Genomic DNA, 20,591 nt, shown 5'->3' on the forward strand with positions numbered 1-20,591 from the left:
CATTCTGATTCGACATGCTTCAGAAATACTAGAATAAAGGGATCTCTGCATGAAGTTCCATCTGAGGTGAGAGTGGGCATAGCTGTCTTAGAAACCAGTGTCTGGTGGTGATACACACACAACCACTGCTCCTTTCTTGACTGAAGCCAGCCAAGACATGAAACAGTTTCTAGACATGAAACAGTTCTAGTGCACACGGTGCTCTTTAGCCTCACAGCCAAACGTCTGCTTGCTACCCTCTCAGAAGGCCGAGGGGAGGAACGGCGAGACACAGTCATTTTCTTCATTCTCTGAGTTTCTTCCTGCTGACTGTTTGGGAGTTCCCCTATTAGCTGGTGTGAGGCATTTCTTCCTGTGGTTCAGAACAGGAGTCTGTGAGGGGCTTGGGGGAACGACACTCTAGATTCTGGGAAGTGCTACAAAGACCCCAGCAGTCAGTGGGGCCTCTGCCCCAAACAGTCCTGCCTGGTTTCCAAGTCTTACTGGATGGGTTTTCTGAAGCTCATTTGTGTACTGAAGTGTCTTGCCAGATTCTAGGCTTGGCTGTGGCCTTGGCAGAGATGGTGGTGGGGCAGAGGGGCAGACGCAGAAAGAGCTCCAGGATGACTAGGCACGACTTCATTATTGAGTCACCTGGCCATGCTGTTCAGTGTGCTATGGCCCAAGTTTAAGCCTTATACCTAGGACTGAGGTGGACTGCGGTGCTGTCTAGAGCCTCAGTGCTGCGGGGCCCATTACTTTCTGACTGAATTCTTCTCGTGTCTGACACTACCAGAGATAAGGTCGTCCTATTTTAGCCGGGTGCCTTAACAACTCGGACGGCAATAATCGTTGCCACCGAACACACACGCACAAAGCAGAGAAGAAAGCTGAGTGCTTCATGTGTACTGTTTGAGCTAACCCCAGAGCAACACTGTGTGGGGGCTGTGCTTGCATGTCCTCAGTCAATACTTGAAACGGAAGCTGAAGGATGACTAGGAATGAGCCGCCCAGCTAAGAAGCGGCAGGAGACTGACCTGGAGGCTAGAGCTGGCCCATACGGTTTCACTGTGGTGCAGCGTCCTCCAGACATGCTGAGCGCTGGTGGATGGGAGGCTGAATTGGTTTACTTTCCTTGTCACAATGGCCGACATCAGAAAGGGGCAGAAAGGTAACTTGGAGGGAGATTTATCTCGGCTCATGGTTTCAAGGGATGGAGTCGACCACGGTGAGGAAAGACTGGAACCACTACGCCAGGAGCGGAACTCACAGGTGCTACTTTTCACATTCCAGCGGGTCAGCACGGTGCCTGGCAGGAGCCAGAGGTGGACAATGTCTTTAAGGTCCACTCTCAGTCACTGAGTCACTTCTATGGGCCAGGCCGCAGGCCCATGACCTCTCAAAACAGAACCACCAGGTGGGAACCAGATGTTCAAACACCCGGGACTGTGGGAGACATCACATTCAATAGAGACCCAGACTGAACAAACCGCCCTTCTTTCTTCTGAAAGGCAGGCCAACATGCTGAATACCATCTATAAGCTCGGTATCAAGACCAGGTAGCTCTCACTAGCTGGTTATCAGAGATGAAGAAAGTGATAAACATGGAGCCAGTGTCTTCAAGTCCACAAAAAAGTGGAGCAAGTTGGCCATGCAATACTCAGTAGTTTATTCATTTGCTCACTCAGCAAGCTGGAGATTAGGACATGGCTTTTTATGATGCGAGTTAGGGGAACCCAGAATGGAAGGACTGTCTGCTCTGCCAGGCAGAGAAGGATAGAAGAATGTCAGCTATCCAGAAAGTGATAAATGGAATGAAGGAGACTCCGATGAGGGGTAACACAGTATTCCACGACAGTATCCGAAAGATGACATTTAACACAAAAGGTCAAAGACAGGACACAGGATGCTGATGGGGCATCCTCCCTTTGGTCCTAGGAGTGCAACTTGGGTACATGCTTGGTAACCAACGCTTTCCTTTACTTTGTATAAACATCACAAACATAAGTGAGGTTTTTACTCTTAAGGCTAGGACTTTCACCATAGTTCAGAATCAGGGATAAGAAGGAAAGCATTGTGTGTGTTGCAGAGTTCATCCAAGTGGGATACTGGCTTCTTCCCTGTGGAATTGTCCTATCAGCTTTAGGAAAGAGGATGAAAAATAAGAACTGGGCCCACAGGGTCCAACAAAGGCCAAACTTGGTACTCACACAGGCGATTGTGCAAAACAAAGACAAACACAGAACCAAACAAACAGGGAAGAGGGTCCAAATTTTTCCTATCAGTGACGTCAGAGAAATGGCTGGATGGGGCACTCACCCTAAAATGAAAAGAAATTTTCATTTAGCACTGGTCAGTCCTGACCTAAACTCTGCAGATTTCCTCTAAACGGCAGTTTTACAACCTCACAGACAGAAGAGAGGCAACAGCATGAGGATCGGCGTCCACTGTTGCTACAATCTGGTAGCATTTTATCTCTGAGAATAGAGGCTCCTGAGGATATATAAGATTGGGACAAGGGGCTGAGATGAGAATACCATTAATACATTTAAGGTTTAGATTATGATGATTTCCCCATTTTAAAAGACTGCAATAGGATGTTTATAAATCTTCTTTATGGAAAAAATTGACACCTCTACGCCTAGGTTTTCAGAAATTGACATTTTCCCCCCATTATAGTATTTCCTCTAACTACTGAATAATTAACCTTAATGACTTAGTCTCACAGGAATGGACTGTGTGAAGTCTGCTCTTGATTAAGTACTGTGATCCCCCCCCCCCCCACCTCCCATAAGGCTTGGGCCACCCTGGAAAAAGAGTAAGGAATTTAGACTCAGTATTGGGGAAACCATCTTGTTTCCCAGTGTCTAGCCTTAGAAATGTCTCCTCACACGGAACTGACATTGATCAGCCTGGCTTCCCACAGAACTGCCTGTGGAACAACCCCCCAACCAGCCAAAGCAGTGCCCACCCCGGGCTGTCAGCGTGGGCCCCCGGATTGTAAGGTCACGGGTCTGATGCGGGGGGACTGGTGCTAAGGGCATGCTGCTATGTCCAGAGGCCAGCAGCCAGCCTCTCTCTGTGTGACAACAGCCTAGCCACCTGTCTGCAAGGGATGACAAATCTCATTTCACAAGCCCTGGAATGGAAACTAATAGTCCTACCCTGATTCCAGAGTGCTCAAAGAACAAAAGGCGAAGTACGAAGCTCAGCTGGGAATGTAAGCTGGATCTCTCTGGGAAGGAGCCTGCTGGTGGCCTTAGTTTAAGAGTCTGCAGTATCCTCATCCCTCTCACCCATTTTTAGGGCACATTAACCGTTCTGAGGCACTTAAGAGAATTCTCTTAATGGCGTAATGCAGTGCCAAGAGCCTCATGGGGTGCTTTGTTTTTCCTTTTTTTTTTTTTTAAAGGCAATCAAAACCATCATTGTCCAGCATGCCCACAGAGAGAGAGAAAAAAAGAGAGACTTATCTTATTTTTAAGCTATTAAGTTGCCCACATTTCAATGGCAAAAGGAAGTAAATGCTTGCAAAATAAGGTCTGAGCTGAGCTTCACCCAACGCGTACTTTCTGTCTTGCCGAGTGCACACGATACTAAGATTTCAAGCTCGGCACTAGAAACTGAAGTTTCATTCAGAAGTGTGCTTGTACAGTGCGGGGAGGGATCCCAATCCCCTCACAGTGAAGCCACCGTCACAAACAGGATTTCCTAAAGAGGTCTTAGGGCACAGGCGCTCCTCTCTGTCAGTGTTGGCTCTGCCATCTGGGCAGCCCCGCTGCCCCTCCCCTAAAGTCAAGAGGCCAAAGGGAAGGGGGGTCCTGGGGAACACTCTTTCCTATTGTTCCTCATGGCTCTCACTTCCCTTTCATCTTTGGTAATAGCTGGAATTTATGAGTACATTGGATGACCTCCCAAGTCTTTTCTTTGGCTTATTTACTTCATGGAGACTGCTTATAGGCCTCCGGCTTTGGCTCCCCTCACTCCGGCTCCATCTGCCTGGAAGTGTGGCTTCCTTTCTGCGCACTGTTTAACTGAATGGTGAGGGCTCCTAAGGGCTGCAACCCTGACAACTCTCCAGCCAACATGCAGAGGAGCCACTGTTTCCCACAGCACGCTGCAGTCGGGCCTTGCTTTCTTAAGAATACATTATTTCTGTGCATGCTAATGAAGCCCTTGCTAATTACTCAATTAAACATGTCTAAAGTCTACCTACCGACGAATTTCACGAAGTCTCCATCATTCTAGCACAGTTCAGGAAACACTTCATTTTTTTCCTATCTTCTTAGTTTAAAGCTGTTAACCAGGCAGCTCAGCACTCACGGTCTCACCTGCCGACTGTGATGCTCACATGCGATTGATTGTTCCTTAGCCTGGCTCTTCCTGACTCTCTCAAGAAACGTGAAATAATGCCCTCGTGCTAACACATCCTAAAAAATCTGCTTACGTTTTACACTTGTACCCCGAGAGGAAAAAAACAAAAGAAGTAGCTGGCCATTGTCAAAACAATCTCCCTTTGCACAGTTTCTTCTTCTCACCAATTTGCTAACATACACAATAGCAACTTTAAGTAAACAAGTAGCAGCCAACACTGCACCCACACTCTTCATTATAGCACCCTGCAAGGCTCCTCTGTCGACACGGCTCACTTCTAAAGTGTTCCTTACATGATGACATACATACGCACATCTAGGCCTGCCCTCCCCAAATGACCAATCTCTTCGTCTCTTAGCTGGGTGCGGAGCACAGGCTCGCTCTGAGTTTTCCTGGCCTCAGGACTGGGTTGCTTACCATGTAAACGATTCTCAGCCAGACATCAGGTGACGGCCATTCTTTCTGTGTTGCATGTTCGGAAAGGTTTACTGCTCATTCCACTGCTGGGGTTTCTGCTGTTGCCGTTCCTTCCCATGTTAGTTCACTGCCTTCCTGCTGCTAAGTAATCACTTTACATCCAGTGGCTTAAAACAAGCCGGGTGCCATCTCACAGTTCTGTGCTGGTCAAAGCCCAGGTCCAGCATGGCTCAGCTGGTTCTTTGTTTAACTTCTGGTATCAAGGTATCAGGAGAGTTGGGGGCCATTCTGGAAGGTGTAAGTACAAATGTGCTTCCAATCAGCAGGGTGTGGTGGCGCATGCCTTTGACACCGGCAGGCACTGAGGCAAAAGCAGGTGGATCTCTGTGAGTTCAAGGACAGCCTGGTCTACAAAGCATAGTCCAGGATAGCCCAGAGAGAAACCTTGTCTTGAAAAACAAACTAACAAACACACGCTTCCAATCTTGGTCAAGGTGTTGGCTGAAGTCAATTCAGTGTGGTTCTAAAACTGAGTGATTTCTTGCTGGCTTTTCTTCACTCCTAGCAGCCTCTCTCTAGTTCCTGGTGTGGCCCATGCACACATCTCAGCAGCCAGCTCTATTTAGCCTGCAAGCTCTCTGATGCTCCCTTCTGCCTCCTCTCTCTCTCATCTATCTATCTATCTATCTATCTATCTATCTATCTATCTATCTATCTATCATCCAATCTATCTACCAATCATCTATTCATCTATGTACCTACCTACCTGCCTACTTAACTATATGGTTAGACTGGGTCCATTTCTCTATTCTAAGGTTCATGATCTCACATATCTACTAAGCAGAGACTCTTCACCAACAGGTGCTGAACTAACAATGGGTAAGGTATGCGGGAAAGAGCAAGCTAAATAACAACTATAGATCTGTAATAAGGTCACCGCAAGAGCATTCTCAGGTGAGGAGAACACCATCGCACAAACGCTTTTATAGTTCAACACCTCATAAACTGTATGGGATACTATTCTTAAAGTATTATTAAAATTTCACTCATGTTAAATTATGTATTCACTAGATTTTTGTATTAGTGTAGACTATCTTAAAAGAGAGAAACGTACAAGGAGATGCCAGAAATAAAACCACAAGGAACAAATTCTCCCACAAGTTGAACTTGATGATCGATTTTGGATTCTGAATTTCTGAGTTCTAGTGTCGGTGTTTTTCTTTGCCCCAGCCTCCCAAAGCCTACAATTTGGCTACCCATTTTGTCTTTGTAATGTGTTCTCATTTCATTCACGGCTCTTTCTAGTTCGTCTTTAGTTTTCACTGAGATCTACTCTTCTCTGTATTCTAAAAGTCCTTAGAGAGAGCACTGCTTGCTTTTGCCTTTTATTATTATTATTTTTAAAGTTACTGGTGGGCTAAAATGAGGCTTGGCTTTAGTCATATTTAATGAGACCTTTAAATCTGACGGTACACTCTTGCCTGAGGCTTTTTTTGGGGGGAAATTTCTGAAGTCCAATTACAGGGTTATTCTCATAATAAGGACTAATAGGTCATAATGAAATTATTTGCTTTTAAGCCTCATCCAGATGTTGTTTTACAAAATATCCTCACCCAACCACATTCCTACACAGTCATTAGTATGACCAGTACGAACAGGTGAGGCCTGCTGCAGTCGTGGTTCCCCTCTTCCCCGAGAGCTTCGGGGAAGAGGTGAGAGTTGGGTCAGGGGACGGTCTCCTCTTGCTTCCATCACACCACACCATTCCACTCCCCAAGTTCTAGCCCCGCTTGCTTTCCCTTCAGTTAGCTCAAATACAGTCAAGTAACACTTGAAAGGTCTTACAGTCATTTATTTATTCTGAGTGTGGATTAGAGAGGGCACACACACGGAGGGTCAGAGCCTCAGCTCTGTCCTTCCACCATGTGGGTGCCGGGGATTGAACTCTGGTCAACAAGCTTGCCAACCAGTGCTTTTATTGGCTGAGTCATCTTACCAGCCCTCCAGCTGACTTTTAACCAGCTTACACACAATTATGGACACCTGGAGTATGTGCAATTTCCTGCAAGGAGTTAACTCCAGAATTCTCCAGCTACCCAGATCCTTCTTTCCCCTTCACAAAGAGTTTTCTCTGGTCTCAACTGGCTGCTTGTTAAACAGAAAGAAACTAGAGAACAGCAAAAGAGAGGTTAGCTTGGCCTTTTAAAAGCTTTTCTCGTAAAATTCAGAAATTTACTCGATCCTTGTTAGCAGTTTTTCTTGCTCCGTGCAACTAAAACATCTTCCCAGGATGTGCTGCGTTGGTCTCCGGAGTGAATTCCAGGGGTTGTGTCCTTCACATTCACTCCCTGCTTTACCTTGTAAAAGGAGGTGTGTACTCCTTAAACTTCAATGCACTGGATGGACATTCAAAGCCCAGGTCTCCTGTCTTACTCAGTGGTTCAGGCATGGCTATCAGTCATAAGCAGTCCTGAAGATGAACCTCCAGACTTCTGTTGAGACAGAAGAATGAGTTCTTTATCTGGGCATCCTGGTGGGCAGATGTGTGAGCCTGGAATGACTGCATCCACTTGGCTGTGAGTGAATACAGCCTTTGAAGATAGCAAGACACAGACATAATCCAGCCCTGAAGCTCACCCATATCCGGAATCATGATTTCTGAAAGTCAAATTTCTAGCTGATCCAAATCAAGTTTTCCATACTCAGAGGCTTAAGCAAGTAGTGCCCCTTTTCAGTGACTGTCCTCACACGCCAAAGGACTTCCTTCTTTTTCAGTTTGTGAACACGTTTCTTTGCTAATAGTCTCGATTATGACTTCATGACCGTCGGCTTCCTATTTCTGGTTTCCACTCACTGTCCTCCTACGTGTCACGGTGTCACCACTTGAAGCTTTTTGTTGTTAGCGCTCTGTGACCCCATTTCCCGTCACTGGCTCTACCTGTCGGTCCTAACACACCTGGCTACTGCACGCGGCCCCCTCACAGTTCCACACCTTGTTCGGTTCTTCCTTTCCAACGCTGCACAAATCCAGAAAGTGCAACCAGTGTGGTGTTTGCTTCTGCTTCACAGGATGGTCTCCCAGCAACTCTCGTGCTGCTTTACTGCCTTTTAGCAATTTCTTTTGTTTTTTTTTTTCTCTGATTAATTACCATTTTCTGGATTTTGTTTATTTTGAATCTCGGAATATTTTACTTTGTCTTGCTCAGTATTCTTCTTGAAAGTTATACTTTTTTTTCCATTTAGTTTTGTTCCCCTCATTCTAAAAGACGCAATTTATTCATTGAAGCTTTCTGTGGTCAATACACACATAGTTACTTTGAACTCAAATTTACTGCTCTGAGTAGCTATTATATTTTTATAAATCTTGTGTGTTTGAGATAATATCGTTCTCACGTCTGTGTTCACCTGCAGATATCCTAACACTTTCTCTAGAAACCCGGCCTCTTTTTCTCGGGTGGCAGTTCATGGAGCTCTCAACAGGAACAGGAACTCATGCATGTAACAAAATCATGTCACCATTTGTTTTTCCCTGTGTGTGTGTGTGTGTGTGTGTGTGTTTTATGTATGCAGACTTCAATAGCAAACAACTCTTAGACCTATTTATCAGCAAATCCATTATCTGTATATTTCAATTTGGCCACCAAATTGGTGCGAGACACAAAAAAAACCTGATGCCACTGCACTATTAGAGAAGATGTTTGGAATCATTTTGAATGCTCTACTTTTTGAATGCTTAAAACGGGAAAGCGAGAGAGGAGCAAGCAACAGGGGAGCTGGTGGAAACATGGGACAGCAAAAGCGAGGAAGTGATGAGGAAGAGGAGAAGGGTGAGCCTTGGAGGGAGAAAGGGAAGCTCAGGTGTCATAATCCTCAGGCAAATGGAGTTGTTCAATGGCAGCTCTCTAGCTCTAGGGCAAGGCCAGCGTGGTACCCAGAGTACCCTTCGCCCAAATACTAGACACAAAACACAACAGCTGCAGGACGGAGAGGGGAGACTGTCGGCACCACCCATCATTTTAGTAAGCCACCTTCTGCCACACTTTACCATTCCTTGTAACTTCAGCGCTGCTTGGAGGAAGCTACATAGGAATACAATGAAACAGTATGTAATATTGATCTAAAGTAACTCTTCCTATCCACTCCCACTTATTATCTTGTCTAGGAAAATTTGCATGAATGTTATACAACAAACACACCATGGTTAGAAGGGGGTTTCCGTGGCCAGACTCAACTTGGATTCACGAGCAGATAACATCACCCGTCACCCAGCACAGCCAGGAATGCTTGGTTTTCATCATCAGGAAGCACTTCCTGATCACCCGTGGAGCAGGTGAAGAGACGTTTGCCATCCACTAAAGGCCAGGCTGGTAAAACTGGCTCTCCTGTGCCCAATGTCTTCTTTCTCTGTAAGGGTTTTACAATGAAGAGTGGGTGGGTCCTTGCTTCAAAATAAGTGTTTTTATCCAGCTCAGTGGCTGAAGGACACCATCAAGAAGACCTGAGACTTAAACGAGTCCTGGCCTTTTCCTATCTACAAGTGGCTGGTGGGGAGGCTTACAGCGTTCACCCACCAGACAGACCTACAAAGCAAAACTGCAAGTAGGATACATCCTCTGCTGACCTCCAAGGAAGGAGGTGGTAATGAAGGTCCTCCCTGGGGACCAGAACCCACCAGGTGATTCTCTAAGCACAGACACTGTGACATCCCCAGAGCGGTCTCTGGACTGGGACAAACCATCTGAGAAACCGCTTGGAACTTATCTTCATTATTCATTTTTTTTTTTCGTTTTAACTGACAGGATGATTCTTTCCCTCTCAACTACCCAGCTGATTAATTTTACAGCTGAACTAGCTCTCTTGTGCATCACCACAGTTTACAAATGGTCTTCATAAAGAGTTACCGTATTTGCTTGGTGGCGTTCTGGGTAGCGAGGTAACCAAAGATTACATAGAGTTCCTGTCTTGTTTCATTCTGCACAATCTATTTCTTTCTGGGAATTTGAGGATTGAATGAAGAGCCTCACAGACATGCTAGGACGTGTCCTGTACCGCTGGGCTATACCCCAGCTCCCAGATAAATTTTGATAATTGTTGGAAATCTCAATCCTACCCCTAAAGATCAAAGTAGACTTTAGTCTCAGGCTTCTGTGGGTAATTTGGTTTAGCTAGCGGAGGTTTTAAATGTGTGTGTTATCTGACCCTCTAATTTTGCTTCTGGAATGCATCATTCAGAAGTACTTGGATAAATGTTCTATGAAATTAAGGCTAAGAATTTTACAGCTGCATTGCCCCAAACAGAGGAACAGACAAGCTTTAAATGTTTATCAAAGGGACATTGTTGCTAACTTATTTTAAAAATTATAGCTGTTATGAAATAAGTGGACAGATAGCTTTAGTGCACAACCATTTCTTTGTTTACAGAAAAATATCTATATGTATTAATAACTATCTACATATATAAACACACACATACTTCTGAATTTATAATAAAGAAAAAAGATAGGAAAGTATGTTCAGGGTGTTACCCTGGGATTTTTTGATGTGCGTACAAGAAAGAAAATATTCCTATATTATACTTTGGTACCGGATGGCATTTTTACAACTAGGTTATTCTTTTAAAGACACAGCAAACTGGTACCTAGCTCTCCTAACTCAATCCTTCCCTGGACAGTTCTTGTTTCTGAAGGTGGTATATGGACTAAGGTCTCATACAGTGAGGGACCCAGGTGCCAGCCATGTGTAAAGAGAACACACCAGCGAAGACCCACTGGGTTGCTAAACACCAACTTCCAGATGTGAACGCATGCCCGGGACAGAGTTGTACAGAGGTAAAGTACAGCCGTCTCAGAGTGAACTGTGGACGTTATCACTTTGTCTCAGAGCTCTTTAAAACTCCAGAAGCTGAATGCAGTCAGAACGAGGAAAGCAATGGACTGCGGACAGCTCCGACTGTACGCAGGAGGGGTCTGAGGACTCTGAGACATGGTGAACTCTGTGGAGAGCCATCAGAGGTCAGAGGTCAGTGGCTTGCCCTCAGTCACAAAGCTGCAAGGGCTGGAACACACACTGAAAATCTGGTTCCTATGAAAGAATTCTGTGCCGCCCATTTCCTTACCGGAGCTCTGGAGAGCAACCTGTGTACTCAGGAAGAGCAGGACAGAGAAAAGTTCAGCAAGACAGCTGCGGAAAGGACTGTAGAACAAGAGGCGGATGGCAGCAGACTGCTGCAGAAGGAGGCAGCTTTTTGCAGTCACTGCAGAAGTTTAAGGAAGGCAGGTGGGTATTGGGAACAGAAGGGTAAAAGTTTCTAACTTAAAAAAATTTTTTTAATGTATTTTATGTGTATGGGTGTTTTATCTGCATGTATGTACATGTATCACGTGTGTGCCTGGTGCGAGAAGAGGGCACGGGATAACCCAGAGATGGAGTATGAACAGTTGCAGGCCATCACATGGGAGCTCAGAATTGAACCCAGGTCCACTGCGAGAGCTTTAAACCTCTATGCTATCTCTCCAAGTGAAGGCAGGGTTTCCCGCGGAGGAAAACCTTGAGACACATTGTAGGGCCAAAAGCTTGAGACACATTGTAGGGCCCATATGAAGTAGGGGCTTCTTTACAAAGTTCTTGAGGCCCAATAACCCTATTATTAGATTGGTTAAGTTTTTGTGAAAGTGTGATTCTATTATTCATGTGTAAATCCATTATAAGACACAAGTTGGTGCGAAGCAGGACTGGCAAGTGACTGTCCAGATAGCACTGAAAAAGACCTAAATCAGGGTGTCAGAGGTTGGCTTTGTAGGGGCAAGGCCTGAGAGAGCTAGCGTAGACATCCACAGGACTTGGATGACGAAAGATGTAATCTAAAGGGACCAGTTGGCTAGCTGCGGGAATTTGTGGTTCATTAGAACAAAAAAAAAAAAAAAAAGAGTGGCCACTGAAGGGCAAGGGTGGCTGACGTGGCCCATCGGAGAACTCATGGTGATGGGGCCCACCTGAAGGTCATCTTTACCTTAACTCGGTAACATGTTTAGGAATGTAGCCTCAGGACACGAGAGATGGAGAGAGGCTGACAAAGGGCACAGAGGCAGGCGCACCCAGAAACTTGCTCGTCACCAACAGTCAGGAAGGCAGAGCTCACAGAACGAGAGAGCGCAGATTCGGAGGCTGCAGATGCCAAGAGAGAATGCGGAGGAGGTCCCTGGATGCAAACGAGGTGCTCTTTGTCCGCCCTTGGGTGGCAGAGGGACTGTGCAGTCAGATATGCCTGGGTTGGGAGCCTCTTCTCATCACTGATGAGGCCGGCTGTGGAGCTCTGCACTACTTACTCAACCTTTGCAGACCTCAGTTTTGCGCCTGTAAAGCTGAGGTGGCAACAGGACCTCCCGGAGCTACTCTGAGATTTAAATGAAATTGCATCTTAAACCGCTGGACAAGCACCTGATTCACAGTAAGTAACCTAAAATGGTCCCTATCACTTAAAAAAAAAAAGGTTAATTATTACTGTACATGTGTGTGATGTGTGCAGAGCGACTCACATGTTTAGATCAGAGGACAGTGTTGTGTATTCTGTTTTCTCTCTCCACCTTTACATGGGTTCTGAGGGCCAAACTCAACGTTTGCATGCCAAACGTCTTTATCCGCCGGGCCATCTTACCGGACCCAACCTATCATTTCATCACTGCGAAGGGTCAAGGGATGAGCCAGTGAGAAGTCTGGCCACAAGGAGAAGGAGAAAGCCCAGGGGCTTGGAAAGTAGAATTCTACTAAAGCAGAAGAGGACCACAGACAGAATGCCAAGGGCACAGTTCTAAGGTTGTGCCCAGACGAGAGGGAGACAGGAGGGAAAACGAGAGAAGGAAGAGGGAGACAGAGAGATTTCTGCACGGAAAGGAAGGGAGAGGAGGCTCACTTGGAAGACTTCAACAAACTGAAGTGAGGCAGAATGAGGGGCTTCGGGTGTGGGAGTCAACCAGGTCTTAAGGATGAACAGTTGGAAGTGAAGGGAATCCTAGCCTGGACTGGGTCAGCCACGGGAAGGGGGCTGGAGGCAGGTATGAGCCAGGCAGCAGGTGCTAAGCGGGCACCTGGGCCTGAGTTGCCCTCATGTCGGCCTGAAAACAACTTCTGTTTAACCCCGACCATTTAGATCAGCAGTTCTCAACACGTGGGTCACGACCCCTCGGCGTATGTCTACCTCCCAAAATAGTCACACTACGATTAATGACAGCGGTAAAATTACAGTCACGAAACAGCAACTGGAAGAATCTTACGGTTGGCGGGGGAGGTGGTCACCACAACAAGAGGAACTGTATTAAAGGGTCGCAGCGTCAGGGAGGCTGAGGGCCACTGCTTTAAGAGGACGGCTGAAATCCATCTCAAGAACCACTGAATACTTACTGATTGTTGGTGGAGACAGGGAAAGTATAAACGGAGTGATTCTGAGTTGAGCCAGCTGGGACGCTGGCATTGTTCTGTCTCCCATGGCGTGAAACCACCGCCTCCAAAGGTGGCATGCCTTCTCACTGGGTACAGAAGAAGGCACAGAAACTGGCAATCACTTCCAGCAGCAGCAGATGCGGCCGCGCCACATTCCCTTCTCAGAGGAGACAGTGTGCGTGCACACAAGCGCACACACACAGACATACACTCACTCACTCACATAAACACACAGCGTAGCTAATGTGATGACGGGCACACAAGGAAAAGCCCAGGGAAAAGGGTGACTTGTTGCAGGAAAAGGGTTTCAAGACTCAAGAGCAGAAAGATTGATAGAAGTAGAAAGAGCCAGAATGACGGTGTTGGCTGCTGAGAACAGAGATGGAAGCATGAGAAGGAAGAGAAAACGCCGTGACGACAGGATAGCTGATGACTAGAGAAGATAGTTTTATCTGTGTTTGAGAAGCTCACAAGATAGGCAGAGCAGGGTACCAGACGGAGAGGCTGAGAAAGCATCTCAGGACAAGCATATTTTTTTCAAATTTATTTAAAAGTTACACATTAAGAATGGAAAACCCAGGGCTGATTATGCCATCAAAGTAACTGCTTGCTCTTACACAGAACTACCTTGGACGTAGCCATCACTCTATTAAGACTAGTGCCCCCTTTACCTGGGTACCATCTTCGATAGTTCCTCATCCAAGAGAGTACTCTTTTAGAGCCGTTCCCATTTGGCTGGTTAAGTGAAGACCCCAAGAGAAGAATCAGAAAGCCCAGCTGAGGACGCCCGGGACTCTGCACATATTTTGACCTAGTCTGAGGTGACAGATTTTTTTCACCTCTTGGTGCCTAGGCATCCGGGACCGTAGGTTAAGTACTTCATTTCCTTGATGTCACTAGGACAGTACAATATAGAGACCACCAACAGAGCAAGCGCTGGGAAAATTGGCAAGGCACTCAGTTATGTTTTAGACATTTGCTCACTGGCCATCTACTCACAGGGGACAGTCATAAACTGTTAGCTTCTGCCACTGGGTATTTAACTCAGAGAAATCCATGACGACAAGTCTAGAGAAGCCATCAGACAAGGGCCAACAGAATCATGAAGTTGTGTTTGTTTCCTGCTAACAGTGACTGTATTTATTATATTCTTCTTGGTGGCATTTGGCATTTTGTAACTAAGGACTGGCATAGCCGGCAACCCAGTGTTTCTAAGAATTACTATCTGTTCACCACAATCTCCACATTCAAAGAATCAGAAGCATAATTTGTTGTTTTTCAGCGTGCGTTCTCTTTTTATGACTTTGCTTTAACCTGGAAAACCCCATAACCATACACTAACAGTTCTGGCCAAGACCACAAAGCAACTAATAGGTACCTAGAGACTTGAGATCATTAGTTTATTTTACCACACAGTTAAATATCACTCTACTCCCACCCCCTCTCCCATCTTCCTTTAGTCCTTCCACCATTTCAACTGTATGGCTACTGACCAAATGCCCAACTGTTTCAGCATAATACACAACTCAATGGGAAGTTAAGATGGGTTACTTACAAAGAATCAGAGAAGGGAAATTTAAAAAAAAAAACAAAACTAGCTCTAATCCATTTTATCCATTTTGTAGAATGCGCCTGTGGATCAGCGCGGGCAACTATTAAGTTCAGATAGTAGTGACAGATGGCATTAAACTCTCTGGTTCGTTGGCAACCATCTGCTCTTTACTGAGTTCGTATTTCCTAGGCATCGACTTCAGAATAGAAAGCATGTATCTCTTGATAATGTGGTGGAGAATCAATCAACCTTTCCAATGTTGGGGAGACTGGAAATCAAGGTCATTCACTGACTGTGTGATCTCCTTTTTCACCTCTAAAATATCACTGTTGTCCTCTTGTAAAAATACACAAAGTACTCTAGGAAAAAAAAATACAGCCTTTGTATGTTTGGTAATGTCAAGAGCGAAACATGGCCGAGCAGAACAAACAGCCACCGTGGCAGGAAGACCTGAATTCAAACCTCACTCTGCCACATGAATGCTGGGTTCCTGAACAAGTATCTTCACCCTACTTGTGGAAGATTCCACATCTTTACCCCCTGGATAGTGGGCCTTCGAATAAGGTGTGTGAAGGACATGGCCCTGGCCTTGTCAGAACACAAGTGTTTAACTCCCCTGACTTTTTTTCTTCTCCCCAGGTTACAAAGGATGGCAAATTCTGCTCAGGAAAAAAGGAATATTCCTTAAAGATTTTCTATATATAACTAGGATATGACTTCTGTGTTTTCATTGAGAATTCTTCACTCCCCTCAAACAGTCTTCCTATACCAGCTCTCAGCACCCCATCCCTCGTACACTGATTCTACTTAATGAACCCATCCTGCGTGCAATGACGTTCTTTTTCACTAGGATCTAAGGTGGTCATGTCTCAGAGAGCAACCATTCTACAGGGAGATGTATTCTAGGTGATGCTGAGGTCATTTCAGAGGACGGGCCCTGGCTGCTTTCTAATAATCGTGATACTTATGTGAATTCTAATGTCTATCCAACAAGTAACTGTTTATCAAAGCTACAGTTTTATAAATTCTTGTTTAGGGTGATTATAAATAAAAAAGTAAGCCGAATTAGAGTTTAGAATTTATATAACTGTAGCTTTGATAAACAGTAGCAAAGCAGCCAAAACAAAACAAAACAATGGAGGTAAAAGACTATACAATGTAGAAATCACTGCAAAAAGACTATACAACGAAGAAATCAATACCTCTGCAGCAAGTAGGAACGCAAAATGGACAGGTGCCAATATTCTGACTTAGAATTAGCCTATAGTAATGAAAGAGCATGCTTTCAGGACCCTGGGCTTTTGAATACTAAACAGGTCCTACACAGAATCAGAAGTCCAACTGGATTCCGGTGATACAGGAACGCTGGGACACGTCTGGCCCAAGTACAAAGCATGCCACGTCCAGGTGTCTGGGTAGTATCACAGGAATATCCATGTGAACTGAGCAGAAACAAAGATCAAAGACTATATCCAAGTTTGGGGTCACAACCAAACCAGCAGGGACTACACAGGGACAGGGTATCCTAGGGAGGATGTGTGTTTGGTCTAGAGTTACTGTGCTTTGGCTTTAGGACCCAGTTTCTGGCACTGTTTCACCCTTCAGTCACTTGGTTCTCAATCTCCTGCCTCTGTGTAGCATGTTTAGGAGAAAGGGGACTTTCCTGCGTCCATACTCTGTCTGTCTGAAGAGGCAGTGTGTCTCTAAGCCAGCATCTTACTCTCCCAGCAGAGTAAAGCAGAAGATGACCACTATGGCGACAGGAGCCTTTTCGTGAGCCTCCTCTCTCAGCCAGCCCTAAGTCTGAGGTAGGAAGAGGGATGTTCTTACCATGGTGGATTGGAACACAGAATGAGACTTTTCCATTAGGAAAAGGTTTTGACGAATCAGAATTACAATGTTTCATATATTTTCCACATTATTCGAGAGCCCTCAAGCTAGGCTGGGGCCCTAATTATCACTTACATTAACCACTGAGGCCGAAATGCATTTAAGACTTAAAAATGAAACTTGGGGGTAAGCTGTTCGATGGGTACCACTTAGACTTAAAAATATAACCAACATCTTACTAGTGACTGCTCAATTCTAATAGCTTAAGTTTTCTTTTTCTTTTAGCATCTTCAAAAATAGTTGTTTTGTTTTTGTTTTTTAAATCACCAATCATGGTTAATCAATTCTGTATTGTGGGAAAATAACTGACTTTCCCACCCCCAAAACAAGGACTCCATTTTTACACTGAGGAAAAAACCTAGACAACATAAATATAATTCTGATGCACAGTTGTCTAATCAACTCTTAGTATCATGGAGTTATTCCCTGGAGAGCCTGGAGCAGCTACCCCAACTCACACCTTGCTCTGCTCATGGGCCTTACTCTCGTCTCTGATGGCCTAATGCAGTCCACTCTTGTTAGATGAAAGAATTACCTGAGGCCCTTTAAGAGAACGGACTTCCTGGCCCAACTCAGTAATGAATGAGAGCCTCAAGGGAGCGGCCCGAGATACACATTTGTCAGTACTGCCCACTTCCGGCAATGCGTCCAATCCTGGTTCTCCCGAGGATCAAGTGGAGGCCTTTCTTGACAAAACTCAAGCAGACAGAATTGAGCTCCAGAACTGAGTTGGTAGATTGAGGCTGAGGTCTAAGAAGTCACATGTCTAAGAAGGCCCAAGCCGTGATGACACTGCCACCCAGGGACCACACTTACTGAAGGGCAGGAGGGAGAGCTTAGCTGGTGAAGTGCTTGCCTTGCAGGCCTATCTCCAGCACCAACATAAACAGCTGGGCATGCGCCCTAGGGCTGGGGAGGTGGGAACAGGTGGGATCCCCGGGGGCCAACCTAGCTCACTCAGCCAGCCACAGGGTCCACTGAGACACCATGTCCCACAGGCCCTCTCCTCTTCCTCACTGTCCCAAGCCCCACTTATTTAGGCTGGTTGGTAGTCTCTGCAGTTCAGTTGATGGCTAATTCTTATCTGCCTCCCCCATACCACCATTTTAAAACAGATCAGCACTGGACTTCCTTTCAATTCAGACCCCTGCTACTGTTCAAAAAGCATTCAACCACAGTACCCTCTTCCATCAAGGAAAAGAAAAAGGACACACAATGGAAAAACTCTGGCAATGTACTCGACACACAGTAGGAAGGCATGGAACATTCTCTGCACCCTCACGTCTCTGCCACAATTCCATCCTGTGAGTTATGGTGAATTTCTGCTGAGGTCTAGAGGCACCTCACAAAACTCACCACACAGACTTCCTCTGGTTACAACAACCAGCAGGCCAGGATGGCTGACCACTTCTTTTCCTGAGAAAAGAAGCTGCTCCGAGCTGCATTCTGAACACGCTCAGCAGGAATGCACTGGGCTTCCCCACTCACCCTTCCGAGGGAAGCAAACTTAGGAAGTATAGATCAGGACTGACAATGGGATCCCCCTTCTGAGCAAATCGCCTTTCCGAGCATGTATTTTATTCTCTATCGCTTGCCAATGAAGGGTACTTGTACTTGTGAGAGTCAGTTTTCTCCATTTACCACGTACAGTTCTGGGGGGATTATGCTCAGTTCCCCAGGCTTGGTACTAGGTACCCTCGGAGCTGCCTTACCAACTTGCGAGCCTCTTTTTTGATTTCTGTATCCTCAGCTCCATTTCTGCCCTTCTACAGCGCCCAAACGTTCCAGATCTCTCCTCCATATGTGGACAATGTGGTACTCTGAGGTACCACTCATGCCCCCCTTTTAACCTAACACCCCCCAACAGTTTCCACCGTCACAATTTCTGTTAAAAACCTCATGGCCTTGATCCACCTCTGGATAAAGTCCACCCCGAGGGTCTTTCTTTACTGAAAGTACTATAAGATGCTTCAGGTTAGCTAGGTGGAAGGGGGGGCGGGGGCGGGGGCGGGGTGTCACTCTCCAAATAAAGTTTTCACAAGCCGGAGGCTGCGGTCTTTATAAGGACTGGGAGCAGGACCTTGGAAAGGACCAAGCGCACACGGGTCCGCTCATGACCTCAGCTGAAACAGAACTGCCATGCTGCCGCCAGCCACGACGATTCAAAGAGGAAATGGGAGTTCTTACTTTCTGCGAAACATTTCTGCGAATATGCAGCCGACGCTCCACAGGTCCACGGGGGTGGCATAGCTGGACTGGAGGAGGACTTCTGGGGCTCGGTACCACAGTGTGACGACCTGCAACAGCAAAGGGACCTGGGCGTTACTGAGAAAGCCAGCTGTTGGGTTACCCAGCCTAGGTGGCTCGAGGACAAGATCCGGTTCATTGAGACCAGTTCACATGTCACGGTAACAACAGGACAAAGGCAAGAAGCCCACAGGACCCATTCACAAGCCAGGAAACCATCTCATCTCCTAACCTGGGCTTTCATTTCAGACTGTCTTAATGGGACCTGGGATAACAAACGGCACAAGCTTCTGAGAGCAAAGTAAAAATAAAATAAAATAAAATAAAATAAAATAAAATAAAATAAAATAAAATAAAATAAAATAAAGCCCAAACTCTTACCACAAAGCTGCCCTCCCCCACTCATAAGACTTCAAAACAACACAAGAAAAACAATGATGGCTCCACTCCCAAAACACTAGTAGAAAACGGGGAGATTCCAAGTGGCTGCTGGAGGGTGACCCTGAAGTGCACAGAGCATCCCAGGACAAGTCAGAACTGTTCTCATTACGACACCGCGAGGAATCAAAAATAAACTCCCCTTCCCTGCCGCTCCTCTCAGCCAAAACGGAGGAAAATAAGAGAGAACGTACAAACCAAGTATCTGCGCAGTGTACGAGAGCTGAACTCCCGAGAACCCATCTGACATAGAACAGACTGAAGAAGTACAACCGTGACGATCTCCTCCAGGCTGAAGGCCAAGGAAAAGAGCAGGTCAAGGCCTCAGATTATGTGTGTAGGGAAGCAGGTGCCTCTGCTCTGAGGAGGAAAGGCTGAGATTCTGCAGACATCCGAAAGAAGGATGTACTCTTTCACATCTAGCTTTCCTGCAATTTGGCCGCACGTACTTTCGGTCCCACGTCAGCTGGCACACTGATATTGAGGTGGCAGGTCTCTAAAAATGTCTTCCATAAAGTCCCCTCTCTCCCTGTATGTACACGGAGTTGACTCAGCGTTCACTGAATGTGAGCTGCCTAACCTGCAGGACAGTTCCTAAGATGTCATGTACTCTGGGCCCCTTCAGGCACTTGCTCTTGAGACGTTCCCTCTAGGGACCCAGCAGTGACGCTGAGATGTCCCAGGCGGCACCCTGACAGCCCCTGCTATATCCTCAGCTAAGAGCTCTCCGGGCCCTCAATATGGAACAGTCAAGACCACCTTGGCCCCCAGATGTTTGAAGACCGCTGAGACGAGTCTAGCCAACCTTCAGGACTGTAGGCAAGAACAGAATGGCAGCCGTTTTAACGTTTGGGGGTCAGGATACAGCAACACCGACAGTTCTTGCCTTTTCATGTCATACAGTAGGTTTTCCTTCAAATCCACCCAGGGGGCAATTTCATTTAAGAGATACTTAGATGACATCTATGGAGGAGACTGTATCAGACATGGTGGCACGTGCCTAATCTTAGCACTTAGGAGGCTGAGGCAGGAGGATCACGAGTTTTAAAAGCAGCCTAGACTGTATAGTTGTGACCCTATCATAAAATAACAACAGCAGAAACAAAAAAAAAAGGAAGAATTAAGGTAATAGAATAGAAATAGAAACAAAATACAAACTGATGATGCCAAAACAATGTTATTTTAGTTGTCACCTGCCTCTCATATAGATCTTTTCAGCAACCCCCTTGGTGCCTCTGTATCCTTGATACTAGTCAAA

At 45.9% G+C, this 20,591-nt stretch overlaps 1 protein-coding gene across 2 annotated transcripts in view; it reads right to left on the bottom strand.

Annotated features, from left to right (window-relative positions):
• The window catches only part of Cdk6 (cyclin dependent kinase 6), a 185,040-nt gene that overhangs the window by 36,969 nt on the left and 127,480 nt on the right, over positions 1-20,591 (bottom strand). For both annotated transcript variants that reach the window (XM_060373992.1, XM_021653232.2), the window contains one exon: positions 18,836-18,945. In XM_060373992.1, the coding sequence (XP_060229975.1) occupies positions 18,836-18,945 (110 nt within the window). The remainder of the gene's footprint in view (positions 1-18,835; positions 18,946-20,591) is intronic.

The sequence above is a fragment of the Meriones unguiculatus genome, chromosome 21 (genome assembly GCF_030254825.1).
Source record: "Meriones unguiculatus strain TT.TT164.6M chromosome 21, Bangor_MerUng_6.1, whole genome shotgun sequence".
NCBI lineage: Eukaryota > Metazoa > Chordata > Mammalia > Rodentia > Muridae > Meriones > Meriones unguiculatus.